We start from the raw sequence: 16298 nt of genomic DNA, 5'->3' as shown, positions 1-16298 counted from the left end.
CAGCCATTGACTCAAGGAAACTGACACTCTCCAAAACCATTAAGAGACTCACCTCCTCACTTGTTGGTACCTGTGCAAGAGGAACAAAAAGCGGGGCGGGGTGAGCCAGCACGGACTCTGCAAATTCTCTGGCATGACCATCCTCGCCCAGTGTATCAACAATAAAACCAACACTCTGTAGACTTACTTAAAAGTATTTTTTTTATTTAATTTCTGAGGTAAAATACTTTTTTCTTTCAACTTCCATAACAAAATACAGAGCTATCAGATACCCCTGGAAAAAATATGTATATTATACATATATTTCTATAACATTACATCATATATATATAATATATATGCAAAAATTTGAAGACTTTATAGAAAGCGGAACATCTAAAAGGCACTGCACAATGGAGTTAAGATTACTTACATTTTATGTACATATACACACTTTATTCTGCTTAAGCGGCTAACAAGTGAAGTCATCTTTCACACGTGAATGTCTCACTCACAAATCCCTGCATCACAATTTTGTAACTTGAAGAATGCCTGAATATTTCAAAACAAATTAACTGGCAACTTTTTCCCCCCCAAAAAGAAATGAAAAATGAACAGTTCTTGAAAGATTCGATTAAAGTTCTTTGTCTTTTAAACAAAATCAAAATGTGTTCCATTACTGTTTACAAAACAAAAAGCACGAACATAATTATGGAATAAATAAAAAACAAGGGACAAACAGCTAACTGACTCTACCCGCTTGGTGAGAAGTGATATACTTCAACTTTTGTTTTTTAATGCTTCTGGAAGTTTCTTGGCCCATGGAGGACTAGGGTGCAATAATTGCCTATATTTGTTAGAGAGTTGGGTTTAACGCAGTGCAGCCTGAAAACTAGGGGTGAAGGGACTTGGTGAATCTTATTTCACTCCTATCCGTTCTTAAAGACAAAGAGCTCCGCAAGGCTGGATGCCCTTAAGAGATCTCTACTACTTTCTTTTCTACGGTCAAAAAAGCAAACTGCACAAATAAGTTCTTGATTAATTCATGAAATTTCAAGATTTACATTTGCAAAGTTTAAACATTTGGCACACCAAAATTTGGAAAAAATGGGGGAGAGAAAATAGGTCTGGTTTTGTCCCCCTTTTCCACCTGCTGTTGGACAGTGATGAGATGCTCTGAGAAGGGCCTGGCTTTGTGCCAGGTTGGTGGCAGGCACTGCCAGGAGTGGACTGGGGGGAGAAAAACTACCTCCCACCCATTACCCCAGGAAATGGCAATGACCTCCACGTTCCCAGCCCACTTCCTGAGCAAGCCCAAGTTCGCTCTGTTTAAGGACCCTCCCCCACCCCCAACCCCAGTGTGCAGTGCAAATCAACCAACAATTTACTGGTGGAATGGCAATCAAAGGAAACAGTTAAACACCAAACAATTTCTTAAAGCCAAAAAATTTTTCATGGAGTTGAACATTTTCTTGAGTGTGTTATTTCAAGTGTAAAAGCAGTGACTTTTTGTTCAAACAGAAGCAGCATCTAGGAATTAATTCTGGCACTTGGGTTCTAGGGGTTACAGGTATGCATCATGGATTTCTCTCCCTCTTATTTTAAAGGCCTCGTGTTTCTATTCCTGAGTTCATACTGACACCTGCCGGCCCTCCCCTCCCATGGACAGAGAGGGCGGCCCGCCAGCTTCCCTGGTTAGATCGGGCAATGCCAAGCAGAGATCCCTCCTCCACCTGCCCGGGCTTGCTTTCTGAGTCGAGGTAAGTCGAGGTGCAGAGAAAGAAACTGATGAAAACACAACCAACCAAAGGCAGCCTGACCAAAGCTTGAGTCGTTAGGGACCACTCTCCCAAACCCTTTCCCAGGGGAAGACAAATCACTCATGGAATACGAATCAAACAAGGAGGAGGACGTTTGCCAAAAACAGCAGGACGGACTCCAGTCATACCAAGCCACCTACTAAGTCACTCACCTGCTCTAACCTTTCCCGGGCCCCTCATGCACGGACTCCAGTTAAAAAAGAATTCCCACCCCACCATTAAAAGTCAACCCTCAAATGCTTCTTAGTACAAAGAGCTCGCTTAGGCTAAGGTGGAGTTAGGAATTCCTCCAATTCCTAGACAGCATCCCTGTGCCCACTTCTTGCCCCTATCAGAGGTGGAGTTCTCTCTGCTGCCCGGTGGGTGTGAGCCACAGTTGGGTATTTCCGTACACTAGGTAGTGACCTGTGCGCACAACACAGACAGTTGGCTGTGGATTCTTCCTCTCTGCCCCGCGTCCAGGCCCCTTTTGCTTCATGTAAGATCAATACTTTCCTGTTCCTCTGAAAGTGACAGAAGGGAATTTCCCACAAAGAAACAATTCCTCACCATCTGTAAACTGGGGTCTCGTGTGGGATAGTCACTTGATCATGAGAATGAGAACAATCTAGGGAGATGGGCATGGCAAGAAGGGCAACACGACAACAGGAGGGACAGCAGCCCCTTCACTCACACCAGGCCTTGGGCATCCAGCCCTCCTGTCTCCTGCCCACCTCTTCCTCAGTCTCAGCAACATCCACCAGTACCCCCAGCTACCTTCTGTGTTTCCAGGCATCATCTGCTCTCATCATTAATTCCCATAATCCTTTTTGCTACCCATCCCAATAACAAGAGGAGACAACTAAAGACCAACTTGAAATTTAACCATATTTTGACATTCCCAGATTATCTGAAAAGTCGTCCATGTCCTTTTACAGGTTTATGTTGACAGACCCGTATCACTATGTACGTTCATTGTTAAGGCTTTACTTAAGAAAATGATAAGAGAACCAGACACAACGGAAAGACATCTTCAACGCTGTCATGCCTCTCAGGGAACTTGCCCACAGTCACACTTTGGTTTGGCTCCCCAAACCCATGATGGAAAAGAAAAAAATGAAGATCATTTTTGTGTTTTTGTTTTTAAAGGCATTGGGTTACTTCCTCCTGCCCTCTTCTTTCTTCCCTGAGCAGGAGGTTACAACTCCTCATGGCTTCTTAATAGGTGAAGTAGGTGAAAAGTCCAAGAAATTCACAGCAGGGCTTCCTGTCTCAACCACGCAGTGGAGGCTCCGGGCCTGGGCCTTCCCAGCCCCACTCTAACTGGCAGTATGTTTCACGTTTCCTGAAAACATTTTTTCAAAAAGGAAAAGAAAAAATGCCAAACAACAACAACAAAGGAAAAAAGAAAAAGAGCAACATCTGAACATCCCTCTGCCCCAGTAAGACCAAGATTATCTTATTCCTCCCCTGAAATAATTAGAAACATTTCAGGCAAAATACTTAATAGAAATGGTCTCTCATTGCTCAACCTCCCAACCACGCCTTTTTCCCTTTTATGTTATCTCTGAGAGCAAAATAAATTCATCAATGGCTTTCCATATATAAATACAATAGAAAGGAAAGAAGTCTGGAACCTGAACTATCACGGGACCAACGGCAGGTTGGCCCTTTAGGGGTTTGTCAGAAAGTGTGAGCCTCAACAGGACAGAGGCTCTTTCTCCTTTCAGTTCAATACCCTTCCCATGTCCTACTCACCAGGAAAAAAAAGTGTGTTCACATCCCACCTAATTTACAACAGAAGATACCCCATCCCATCCCCAAAACATAAAAATACAAGTCTATGCCCCTAGAATGATCAAACCAGTCTAATTCCCTCCCCCCTCCCCCGACCCTGAAATCTTGCTACATAAATACATGTATTTGATTATAGTATAAACAGCTCCCAATCCACTTCCAGTTCTAAGCATCAGCAGCTGCCGTTGCCAAGCCCCGGGGTCCTGACCCATTCCAGAGGAACTTGCCATTCTTACTCAGCTCTCGGGCTTCAGGGTCATCATTCCAGCGCCGCTTCAACCGAAGCTTGGGGGGCATCAGGGCATCTTCTTTCTTCTCAGGGGCACTGGGCTCTTTGCCAGGCCTGTCCTCACTGTCTTCAGTCATCTCGAGGGATTCTTCACTTGGGGTGCTGGGTACAGAGGGCCAAGAGGACCGTGCAGCTGGGCGGGCAAAGATGGGGCTTTTTTCCTCTTCTATGGTCCTGCTTGGCACAGTGCCCTCTTCTTGAGGGCGTTCCTGCTTCTCTCGTGCCGACTGCCTGAGACTCTCAGGATCCTTTTCAGAGGCTGGCTCCACCTTAATTCTCGGGGGGACAGGAGCCATGGTGGGAGCAGTGACAGGTGCCGACTCCTCGCTGCTCTCTACCCTCTCCCGGTTCTTTCGCCCAACTGGCGGGGGCTGCAGCTTGATAGAAAACTGGGTTGACTCCTCAGGATGCATTTGGCACTGCAGTGGCGGAACCATGAGCCCTGGGTAACGGGGAAATGTCCGGGGACTCAGATGGTAGTTGAACACAGAACACGCTTGAGAATGCAGGTAGTGTTTCATTTCCTCAGGGTTGAAGGAAAAGCAACTGCTGCTGGTGAAGGGGCTCAGGCCTGGTGACGGGCTATAGGAGAAGATGGTGGGCGTCAGGGAGAGGGCTGGTGAAATGGGAACATTAAGGACACCTCCACGGCTAGGGATTGGAGAGACAGCGAAGGGACTGTGCGGGTCAGGATACATCCCTGGCCTAGTGAACAGAGGAAGCATTATGTCAGGCTTGCGTTTCTGATGGCCAATCCCCCCTCCAACAACAGCATTCCGGGAGGACATGAGATCCACGCCCCGGCGCCAGTCAGCGGCTGAGCCATCCTCCAGCTCCGAAAGCTCCACCTTTCTATCAGGGCCATTACTCGACTCCTGGCCAGAAGTGGTTAGCGAGCTAGCAGAGAACCGCCCTGGCTGCACATCACTAGTTGGAGAATGGGTGTCCAGAGGTGGGAAATGGAACCGGGAAGAAGCTGTTGGCACTGGTGGCGCGCTCTGGGGAACCACACCTGTGATGGTGGAAAAGACAAAAGGCCACTTTAGAGGTCTGGCCAGTCGTGATGAGCATGTTTGCTTATGCTAAATAAGTACAAGATGTTTAGGAGCCACAGGAAACACCACGAGCTGGACTGAATTCCTCAGCTCCCTGTCTTTCTCGGGCTGCTGCTCAGCTTCCTCTACTCGATTCAGTTGCCATCTTTCTCTAGCTTCTTACTCTGTCTTCACAGCACTTGGTACTACCTGAAACATCATTTACTTATTTATCTGTATTCTCAAACATAAACTCCTGTTGGTCACAACTAGACTTCCAGCAGTTCAGGGTTCAACAATTAGTAGGTGCTCAGCAACTTAGATGAATGAATGAATGAATGAATGGGTACAAGAGCCTTTTCTTTTGCAACTCTGAATACTGTGAATATATCACCTGTTTTAATTCTCAGGCTTGCAACTAGTCTTTTCGTATTTCCATAATTTTGGCCATATCTATAAAGAAAGCAAACTAACCACAGCAAAAACCAAACAAAACTGGAAATGACACGTATGTAAAACAATGCATTAAAAGCCCAAAGACTCTGCACCTCGCAAATATGGACATGAACAAGACCATATTTTAAGAACAAAAACCGATAAAAAAAAAAAGGTCATATGTTCATTAAGCTAAGTTTTTATGATTTTGTTTGTTTGTTTTGGTGAGGAAGATTGGCCCTGAGCTAACATCGGTTGCCAATCTTCCTCTAATTTGTATGTGGGACACTGCCACAGCACGGCCTGATGAGTGGTGTAAAGGTCCATGCCTGGGGTCTGAACATGTGAACCATGGGCCACCGAAGTGAAGCATGCTAACTTAACCACTAGGCCACTGGGTCAGCCCCTTATGATGTATTTTTTTATAATCTCTGATATATATACCATCACTACTTTACAGAGATTCAAATGTTCTTTAATTTCTCCAAATCTATATTTCTCTAACAAATTTTACATGATGATCTCCATTCCCATCCTGCTTTCAATGCTTTTCAAGGCTGGGAGAAAATCCAGGACCTACCACTCCCTCTCCCAAGGTTGCCTGCTAAAATTTGAAGCTCTAAGCAGAAACTAACACCATACTGAACATGCCAATGTCAAAGGCTCCTAAGTTCTCAACTTCCCAAGAGGGTCTTTCTGATAAACAGGGCCTAAGAAAGGTATGCCATCTGAGGCCTCAGGGACCCTTTGGGTTCCTGGAAGGTAGCAATGGCTTCTATCATTGATGATGTCAGAAGGGCTCTTTGTACTCTGAGGCAGACATAAGTGAGAAGAAAAAAATAAGAAAAACCCAAATAAGTGAAAGTATGGTGATCTAGGAGAAGAAACAAAAGAGGTGCACAAGACATGGTGTGGTTAGGAATTGCTCCCAATCAGTTGCTTTCTTCTATTCTTGGTATAACAGAGTTGTTCTTAGATATGACTCCGGCGTTGGCCGGTATGTACAAGCCTGTAGCTTTCTAGGCACGTGTGACTGAGGAACACTGTCAGAGCAACATTTCCCAAACTGATGTTCCACAGAGAACTGTCCTGCAGGACTTTTTTTCTAAAGCCGCTGATTTAATATCACAATTAGGGAAAACAGATGGATGACCCTGCATATAACTGGAGTAAAGTCAAGAGAGTCCCAGGCCAGAAGTATCTCTTCTTTTAGCCTACTACAAAGGGTAAAATCCCACTCTGTTTGATTTTTTTGGATTTTGACTTTGTATTAAGAGCACATATGTGCAAAAGAAAAACAAAACCCAAAACACTTCTGTGTGTTCCAAAGGACTGAATAAGATAAACACAACGTGGGAAGAGGAGGTCCTGACTCCTAAACAATTTATTATTTTTTTTAAATTGAAGGATTTCTCAGTCTTTACACAGGCTAAGGTACACTGTAATTCTGCAAAAGGAAAGAGAATACATATTATTTTCCAAATGCATCTGGAGGGAGCGAAGCAAGCAGAACCTAGGAGCAATGTTGGAGGGAGCATCTGGACGCCTCACCTCTGATTAACTGCAGCAGCCCTACTTTTATATGTTACATGTTGAGACAGCAAGTCTAAGATTTTTGTTTGAAAAAATAAGTTTGCTGCTTAAAAAAGCTTGAATAATACTGCTTCAGAAGAAGATCACCTTCATGGAGTGACCATGACATCTTATTAAGGTTGGAGAATCTGGGTTTGAATCTCAGTTCTGGCACCTTCCACCTTGTAGTCTAGTTTAAGTAACCATCTAATCTTTGACTCTGGTAAAATGGAAATAATAAGGTCTTTGCTTAGGTTCAAACCCCGGCCCTACCACTTACTAGTTGTGTGACTTCGGATAATTTACCTCCCTGTGCCTCAGCTTCCTCACCTGTAAAATGGGTACTAACGGGACTACTCCTCATGTTATGAAAACTAAAACAGTTAATATTTGAAAAATCCTTGGAATGGTACTGGTAGACAGCAAATGGAAGGCATTTGTGAAAATAATTTTTTATTAGATATCATGGTTCAAAAATCAAAACTTGAAAAGACATCTATCATTTGAATATGAACCATATATTAGATCATAGTATTCGAGCAACGTTAAGCTTCCTGGGTGTGGTGATGTTATTGTGGTTATGGATGAATGTCCTTGTACGTGGGAGATACGTGCTGAAGTACACGGGGGTGAAGTGTCACGATGCCTGCAACTTAATCTCAAAAGATTTAAAAAGTATATATAAATAGAAAGAAAGCAAATGTGGCAACAATGTTAATGATTAGTAAATCTAGACAGAGGATATATGGGCGTTCACTGTTCTATTTTTCCCAATTTTTCTGTTGGTTTAAAGCTTTCCAAAAGAAAGATAAATAGAAAAAACCGGGGGGGGGCGGGGAGGGATAGTGTGAGCGCTCTCAAAACCATCCCTGAACTGGTCTGTCCTGGCCCCACCCCGTGGCAGATAACCACTTTTACTAGTATCTCCTGTATCTTTCCAATGTTTCTTATGCAAGTACAAGTAAATATTAAAAAATATATTTAATAATGTATTTTATAAGATGCTTTTAATGATACAAATGAGATACTGCAGGTAGAAGTATTCTCAACACTATTCAGATGTTAAGTACTCTACCCTGAACTGCTGACAGTGAGCAGGACCGTGGCGAAGGGAAAAGAGAACATCCACTTTTTGCTTCATAAACTTCTGCATTATTTGGATGTGTTACAATCAGCATGTATTGTCTCTAAGTTTAAAAACACGCAGATCAAAACAGCCCAAGTGTATCAACCCACCATCTATCTACACATGCTCTCTCTGGCCTCCAGGATCTAAATCCACATAGCTCCACTTCTTAGTGTTATCACATTCCACATTGTATTAAATGTCATATATCTTCTCTCTCCTGTTAAATTGTGAGTTCCTGGAGGGGAAGAACTGCCTCATCTTTTCTTTTTGTCTTTAGGGCTTAACACATTATCTGTTGAACAAATGAATGAATCCCAATCCAGGCGAGGAATGTACAATAGCTCAATCTCTTAGGAATTGTTTTCTGAGAAACTGGTCAACAGATAACTGTTATTCAATCCACCCTGATCAATCTTTGACTTTTCTCTCATCCTTAATTTTATCATTTGTAAAATGTGGATACTGAGACATATAGTTCACAGGGCTGGGAGAGTTGAATGAGATAATTCACAAAAACACTAAGCAAAAGTACCTCCATTAAGTAGATGTTCAGTAAACACCAGATTTCCTTTGTCATCATAAAAGTTAACCTGAAACAACTTAGTCTCTCTTGGTAAAAGTTCTCTATGAACTAACGACTCCAGTTGTTTGGAGTTGTCCACCCAGGATGTAAGCAACCAAACAGCATGCCTAAAAGAAATGCACAGTGTTTTGCTTGCTCTGTGACTTCTGGTTAGGATCCTGAGCTTAGTTAAGGATCAATGATGGTTCAAATGCCTTTAGGTAGAATAGGTTGTACTAGGCCACTACTGTTATGTCTCTAGACCAGAATCTTCAGAGTGAGGGACCAGACTTCCTTGCCCTGGAAAAGTGTATTAGTCCCAAGGGCTGATGGAAGCCCCATTCCAGGTTGTCTGAGTGGCTGGACTGTTGGGTTCTCAACAGACAAAAATGGGTCAAAGACAGAAGAACAAGATCAATGAAATCTTTTTTGAGGGGAAGGTATGGAACATCAACACATTCTTCAAAAGTGCTGGCATATCTGGAGTACCAGTTCCTTCATGTATACAGGGAGGGGTCAAGAGTGAAAAATAAGAGGAAATGAGATTCCAGTGGCTAGAACAGGTTTGATTTCCTAACGCCTCTCCCTCAGGCACAAGGAAAGAAAACAGGTTGTAATTAGAGAGATGCATTCCAATACCAGTTTTTTTTTTTAAATGCATGCCCGAGGGACAGGAGGGAGTGGCTACAGAAGGAGAGATGAAACTGTAATGATAGCAGCATCAAACTAAAACTGCCCTAACTTGTCGTGTGTAGTAATTACCTATCTGCAATGGATCTCAGCATTACATTCTCAGCCACACCCCTGCTCTAATTTTTCAGGTTTCTTTGCTTTAACATACAATGCCACAAAGATACAGTATTGATGGCTAGTCAGAAACTAGTTAAATACAATCTATTTTCTTGGGCAGGAGTTACGATCTGCACCTTAAAAAAACCCACAAAACCAAAAACCCTTATAAGAGACTTGTCTTCTGCATTGAGAGGCAGACCTAAAACCTCTGAGAGGAGCTGTGATAGAAAAGCTGGCAACCCGGAGAGCCTAGAGGGGAAGCCTTGCTGCACTTAAGAGGAGAGAAGGTCAAGTAACCCCAGAGTCTTGTTCTCTGAGGAGCTGTTGGCGCAGATCAAAGACACTGCTTTTCACTGCAAACATCTGAACCTCCCCTTCTGTGATCAAGGATGCTGTGGTTTTGATGATATTCACTTGATAAGGGAGAGCTTGGTAGTTTCATAGAAAATCGGAAGTGTTTGTAGAAACAGGTTCTCGTCTATGAGAGAGCCACCAGGCAGGGTGTTAAAACTCTGAGTCGTGAACTTAAAGATCAACAAAAACCTACGGAGCGTCAATCCTAAAGAGGATAGTGTTACAATACCTAGGAGGTTACAAATAATATGCAGAAAAGGGAAGCAAATAAACAAACCAAACAAACCTATCTTGAGGCTGCAGAGCCTGTCACTCCGTGTGTGAGACGTATGGGAAACTGAGAAGAACAGGGAGGTACTCCGAGGGATCTCATGACTATAGTGTTTCTAAATACCCCTTAAACAAGCCAGGTCGTAGACTTGGGTTTTTAAAATTCTTTCTCAACTCAAAATTCATTCCCTACCAAGAAAGTTTGCGTCTTACCACTTGACCGAATGTTGATGAACGGGTAGTTGGGCATCACCAGTTTGTTGAAGTTAAATTTATAAGTAAACCTTTTCCCTTTTGTTTTATGAAGGATCCTCTTGTTGTAATAGTATCTGTAAAAAGAGGACTGCATGTCAATTTACCTTCTAGCTACTGACAGTTTTTGATACACTTAATACCACTAAGACAACAATTCTTGCTCTAAGTATTCCTTGCAAACATCACTATCATTCTTTTGCAGCCTTGCCCTCAGGTTAGGGCTGGGAGACCTAACAGCTCACTTTTCCCATTCAATTTGCAACTAAGTTCTAGACCTTGGCTAGACCTTTACAAAGACAATCTCACTTGAAGATTCTGAACACCTATCCTAGCCCCAGCCTTTCTTCTCTCTCTCTCTCCAGTTTCAATTCTACAGTCCATTTCCTTCCTGTTCCACTACATGTCACTGCCTAGTTTCTCTTTTCTGCCATGCCCAGGTGGGGGCAGGCAAGTTTCTTGGGAGCCCTGATGTGGTTAGTCTGGAGGCCTAAGCTCAAGGCAGAGACAGAGGAATGTAGAACTGTTTTATGGCGGCAGGTCAAACAATGCTATACTGACCTGGAAAACAGCAGTCAGCTTCACTTTCAAAGGGATGTGAGAGGCTGCGGCAAAGCTGCCACACAGATTTTACATTCACAGTCACTAAGAATGAAGCAAGACCGGGGAACTTCAACATACCTGGAAGCTTTAGCCTTGCAGCTGTTCAGCAGCCCAGGTTATAAGCTGCCTTCTGGCCCCTTGAGGGCTGACGGGTTATGAAATGTAAAGACTGACAAGGGGAAAAGAGAAGCTGGGAAAACTTATAGGGATCAATCTTTAGACACGTTGGAGCAATCTATGGACTGACAACTGTGCTCACAGACATGGCTCCTGAGACAGCTAGGTCAACCATTCAGTGAGCCCTCCTGTGTGCTTGCTTCATTCTTTTTCTAGTTTCTTCCAGGAGAGCCTAAAGAAGAGAAATTCTAATATATTTCCAACAGCTAAGTCTAAACTAATCTTTGAGATTATAAATGAGCTCCAATCTACGTTTCACCATAACTCTCGCCCACTACAGAGCAGAATCGGCTGGCAGGATCCAGTGCTAACCACGCTGGAATTCCCTCCTACATACAACCAAAGATACGCCTTTTCTCCTCCTGTGCCTGTGCTACTCAGATTCAACAGCTCTTCTACTCCCACTTAAAGCCACACATTATTCACTTAGTGTAGTCTCTTATCACCTGATACCTTTTTAGCTAACATTCGCCAAACCGCTCAGACTCCTTCCAATCTGTTAACACCATGGATTTGGGAATCCTTTCCCTTACCTGAGGGCCCGGCTCAGCTTGTCATAATTCATCTGTGGTTTGCATTTCCTGCGGCCCCAGAGGCGGGCCACCTCATCTGGATCCTTGATGACAAATTCCCCGTACTCTCCCTGCTGCCAGGCGATGACATGGCGGAACTCTTCCTTCTGCAGCAGCTCCAGGATGAAGTGCCACAGCTGGATCTGCCGGGAGCCCGGGGATGACTCTGTTTTATAGGCCCAATCAGGAAACTGATACCCTTTGACGTGAAAAGGGCAAGATCAAGGTAGTCAGGAGCTAGGTACATACATACCGGTATCCTCGACTTCACATTCCATCGCTCAGAATCTCTAGAGTGCTGTGCAAACATGCCATAAACACCCTTTCACTGAGCTGGGGTAACCCCATCAAGGTGAGGAAAGCACAGAGAAGTTACCTTTCCTTGCGGCAATTATTAAAGCTCACAGAGTTGGGTGGCAGCACCCAAGTGTCCTAATCTCTCGCCCTTTCATACATTGCTAAATCTCACACCTACTTTCTGTGAGGGCACGAAAGGTCCAAGGGAACAAACTGGAAAGATAAACTAATGTTCTAGGAAAATACAAGCGAAAACCCCTTAGCCCCAAGGATGGAACTGTGTCTCTAACAGGAAAGAGACTCTAAAGCTTGGGATAAAGGTGTGGTGACCTGACACGTTAATATACATCCAGAGGAAACAAGCCTACAACTGTCCTGGCAGTATCCACCCAGTCAAGAGGCTGTCAGCCATGGTCTGCCATTTGTGAACAGGGCCCAAGTGGACAGAAAAGGAACCACTGAAGTCCATCAGAGATAATTAACTTCTGCTCACCTCCACCTCCTTCTGGCTTTTCCACGATGCTACAGCCCGCTTTCATTTTCACCCTCCTGCTGAGAGATACAAGCCACAACAATTACTTTAAGGTGCTATTTATTTATTACCTTCCCAAGACTTTCTGGCACAGCCTTTTCCCAAACTTCCTTTTCCTTGTCTTTCCCTCCTTATGTAACCCTCTTTCTAACATGTCACCTCCAAACTGCTAATCCCCAAGTCATCAAATGATGGTCCTCAGGTCATCAGCTTCAAAGGCCATAATTATCTCTCACCTGACTTTAAACCACAAAGTGTAAACACTGTCTTTAATATTTGCTTTCTTTCTCCTGACCAGCCCTTCAAATGTAAAGAAGGGTGCAGTGAAACGGGTCCAAAAAGGCAGCCCAAACAAGTCAAACAGTTTGTCTTCTATTACTAGACAGACCCAGATGCCAAGATACACACGCCTGAGTTCACCCAGATGTACCAGATTAAAGGAGAGTGGAAAAAAAAAATCCAAATCCATCTGATTGCCACTCAAGAAAAGAACATCTGATTTTGATTTATTTTACCGAATTATGTGAGATGGGAGAAGGAAAACTTGTCCGAGTCAGAAACTACTCCCTCCTCTTTGAAAAACACCCTGGGATACAGGAAGTAAACACACCATATGTACAGTTACTCTATAGAAGAAACACAAACACATTCCCCAAATTTTTTTGAGAAAAATTTTCACATTTTCTCCCTTTAACAGGGGAAAAAGAAAAACAGGTATCTCTGAGAAACTTCTGTTCAATATGTGGAGGGAGTCTTGCTGTGATTTGAATTCATTCCATCCAGATTTACAGTTCCTCAATAAATTTCCTGTTCCTAGCAGCAAGCAGCTTGGTATCGGTCAATCCTTCAGCAAAAAGGAGGGAAGGGGGAAACTGCCAGAAAGACGTGGGCGGGAGAGGGCAGATCTCCCCTCACTGCTCCCCAGAGTCCTCAGCACCCACATTAGCAGTGGTCTGGAGGGAATGTGGGTTCCTCAGCGGCCTCAGGGTGGGGTGGGGACAAATTCCTAATCTTGGAAATTTCATCTAACCTGGGATGCCTCCAGATCCTTTAGATTTTTTTCTCACCATACACATTAAGATCAGCAAGTTTCAATTTATAAAACTACCAGGGAATGAGAATGAGATAAATACCCCAAAGGCAGGAGAAAACAAACACACACGCTGATACACAGTCACATACACAAGATACACAATAACAAGGCCTCCGAGCTGAGGCAGGAGCTTCCTTTCCCGGCGGCTCCCAACTCCGTGACAATGAGGGAGGAAAAACACTAATTTCCCCACCGCTCCAGGAAGCTGCCCTGGACTCTAACTACTAGATTGCTCGGTCGGATCGCGGGGCCTTTATCCTGCCACAGGAATGCCCTTCAACCACGACGACGCTGGGCTCCAAAGCCCGCTGCACCAATGACTTGACCAGGAAGCTCTCTCCTGACACCCCAGCTCAATGATTTCCCCCAGAAACGGCCCCCTCTCGGGAGCCCCGAGACGCCTCTGCAAGCCCTTCACAAATTCACTCCGAGGACACTGTCCAAGTAGAGCCACTCATCTCAGCTCTGCAACCCCCGCCCCCAGACCCCTCGCCCTCCCTTGGATCGCGACCATTCCCCCCAGAATGAGGCACGCAGAGTCTCGCGCTGAGGATCCCCGGCTGCAGCTCCCGGTCCCGGCCTCCGCAGACCCCGGACCCTCCTTCCCACTTGCCACCCGGCCGGGCCTCCCTCGTCCCACGGCTTCGGGGCTCCGCGCAGCCACCGCACGAACGCTGCCTGATTCCCGTCGCCCCTCAGACATGGGGGTCCCCTCCCTCCCCGCCCCCCGCGCTGGCTGAGGCCCGGCCGGGTTGGGACGCGGCCGGCTGAACTGCCCGGACCCCAGGGACGACGTGCCCGCCGAGGCCCGTGGGGTCGGCCCGGCGGCGAGGCCGGGACTCACCTCTCCCCGGCACGGTCCGTCTTCGGTCCGGTCTCCTCCGCGGCGTCTCCGGCTCCTCCTCATCCACCCCAGCAGGAAGTGACCTCCTCGGCTGCTTTCGTCACTTCCATCCTCTGCCGCGAGGGCGGGGGAGGAGGCGGCGCCCTCCCGCCGCTCCCGGCCGCGCCGCACCCAGCCGCGTCTCCCTTTCCTTTCTCCTTTCCGCAGACGCCGACTTCCGCCCGCACCCCGCCCCCGGCGCGCGCTCCTCCCGCCGCGCATCCCGCGCATCCGCCCTGGCGCGGCGCGTGCGTCACGCTGCGGGGACACGTTACGCACGCTCGCGGTGGGCGGCGCGGCCGCGGCACGGGGGTCGGCTGGAAGCCGAAAGTGACGCGGCGCGAGGGGGTGTCCCATCGTCGCGCACGTCCACCCCAGCCCGGTGCTGGCTGGGCGCGGCCCCGGGAGCCCCAACTGTTGCGGGAGGGGACCTCGCAGACCCCACAGGGTGGGGCCAGGCCCCGGGATAAAGCCGCCTCCGGACCGCCGAGAGGAGGCCCCCGTTTCTCCAGCAAATGGCCCTGCGACCTCCCAGAGAGCCGAGCTCTCTCGATGGGAAGAGAGGACCCGCAGGCTCCAGAGGGAGTTCTCTACCCTCCAAGAAAGGGCCCTTTCGTGTGCTTAGAAAAGAAGCGCCAAGCTTTCTCCGGAGCGCGTGGCTTGGGCTTTTATTCCGTGTAAGGGAGTTTGACCCGTTCCCGCTGATCCCCGTGCCTCTGCGTTTAGTTTTAATTTGTCCAGATCGAAGCAGCTCGCAAGACTTCTCCCGAAATCATTCAAATAGGTTTTCCTTTTGTTTTCTTCTACCTTTTGTTCCTGCTCAAGCAGTTTCACGTATTGTTTTTGATCTTTAAGAGTCGTTTATGGTAGAGGGTCTCAAGCAGTTCAACTTTATCTCCATCCCCAGCCCGGTCTGTCTGAGTGGTGTCCACGCCTAGTTTCACTCGAGAGGCAGAACAAAGGGAGGAGTAGGGATCAGTAAACGGAAGATAAATTAGAATAAACAATGCGAGTGTTTAGAAGTGTTTAGGCAGAAGTGAAGAAGAGAGATACAATTGAAGGGAAACTGAAGAACAATTTGGTGTAAAGGAGTAAAATTCGTTTTTTACCATTGTTCTGATAACACTTTTACATCATGAATGCCACAAAGAACATGGAAACGTCACTAGTAGTTAGAAAAGTTTTGGGTCTGCTACTAGCCATTCTCTAGCTGTCGATAAATTAACTAGTAAATTGGTCCCCTCTGGGCCTAAAGTTGCCTTTCCTGTTTAAAGAAGAAAGGGTAATAGCATTGGTGATGTGAGGTCTTTTCTAGATAGAAAATCATACTATGTAGGTGAATAAAATGACCAAAACTTTTGTGCCATAGAGAAGGCTACCAATATCTGCAATTATACCGTGAACTCTTTGCTTGTAGGAGCGGTTAAGTATCCTTTGTATCTTCTGCATAGTACCTAGAACAGTCTTATATGTAAATATAAGGTGTTTGGTTAAACACTCTTTAAAATATTGGGATTTAGCTAAATGATGTAAATTGTAGTCAGGTCCTGGTGCATTCATTTACTAGCCATGTGACCTCGTTAAGTTATTCTCTGTCAGTTTCTCATCTGTAGGAACATAACCTATAGTATCTATTCATGTGGTTGTATTAAGTGTGTTAACATATGTAGAGTGGTTAGAACAGAATGACACATTGTAAATATGGCAGATGAACAAATGTTGGCAAAAATAGTCATAAAAGTCACTATCATAAAAATCAAATTCTCATACCACTCATGCAAATCTTAGTAATTGTGTCAACTCGGAAACTAGGGTGATGAGGAATGAGCAGCTTCCTCTGAAAGTCTGAAATTGCTAACCTTTAGCTCATCGCTCAA

At 45.5% G+C, this 16298-nt stretch overlaps 1 protein-coding gene across 2 annotated transcripts; it reads right to left on the bottom strand.

The window, feature by feature from the left end:
* Nucleotides 1–183: 183 nt before the first annotated feature.
* Nucleotides 184–14669, bottom strand: ETV3 (ETS variant transcription factor 3). Of its 2 annotated transcripts, none has more exons than XM_001500763.6 (5): nucleotides 14383–14669; nucleotides 12407–12465; nucleotides 11578–11815; nucleotides 10226–10341; nucleotides 184–4876 (listed from the first exon to the last, which is right to left on the bottom strand). In XM_001500763.6, exons 2-5 carry the CDS (start codon nucleotides 12450–12452, stop codon nucleotides 3741–3743), a joined length of 1536 nt encoding a protein of 511 aa, XP_001500813.3. In that variant the 5' UTR covers nucleotides 12453–12465; nucleotides 14383–14669; the 3' UTR covers nucleotides 184–3740. The 2 variants fall into 2 exon arrangements, with proteins under 2 accessions (XP_001500813.3, XP_005610065.2); XM_005610008.4 differs by having other exon boundaries at nucleotides 12407–12462; nucleotides 14383–14601.
* Nucleotides 14670–16298: the final 1629 nt, after the last annotated feature.

The sequence above is a fragment of the Equus caballus genome, chromosome 5 (genome assembly GCF_041296265.1).
Source record: "Equus caballus isolate H_3958 breed thoroughbred chromosome 5, TB-T2T, whole genome shotgun sequence".
In the NCBI taxonomy this organism is placed as follows: domain Eukaryota; kingdom Metazoa; phylum Chordata; class Mammalia; order Perissodactyla; family Equidae; genus Equus; species Equus caballus.
The sequence above is the reverse complement of the archived record's forward strand: the minus strand, read 5'-3'. Positions and strand labels throughout refer to the sequence as shown.

What these genes read in the sequence shown, in the direction of transcription:
- ETV3 (XM_001500763.6), bottom strand. Translation starts at nt 12,452, where the DNA reads ATGAAAGCGGGCTGTAGCATCGTGGAAAAGCCAGAAGGAGGTGGAG. An exon ending in AAAGCCAGAAGGAGGTGGAG is followed by an intron (nt 11,816 to 12,406) that starts GTGAGCAGAAGT and finishes TTCACGTCAAAG; the next exon opens with GGTATCAGTTTCCTGATTGG. An exon ending in CATCAACATTCGGTCAAGTG is followed by an intron (nt 4,877 to 10,225) that starts GTAAGACGCAAA and finishes CCACCATCACAG; the next exon opens with GTGTGGTTCCCCAGAGCGCG.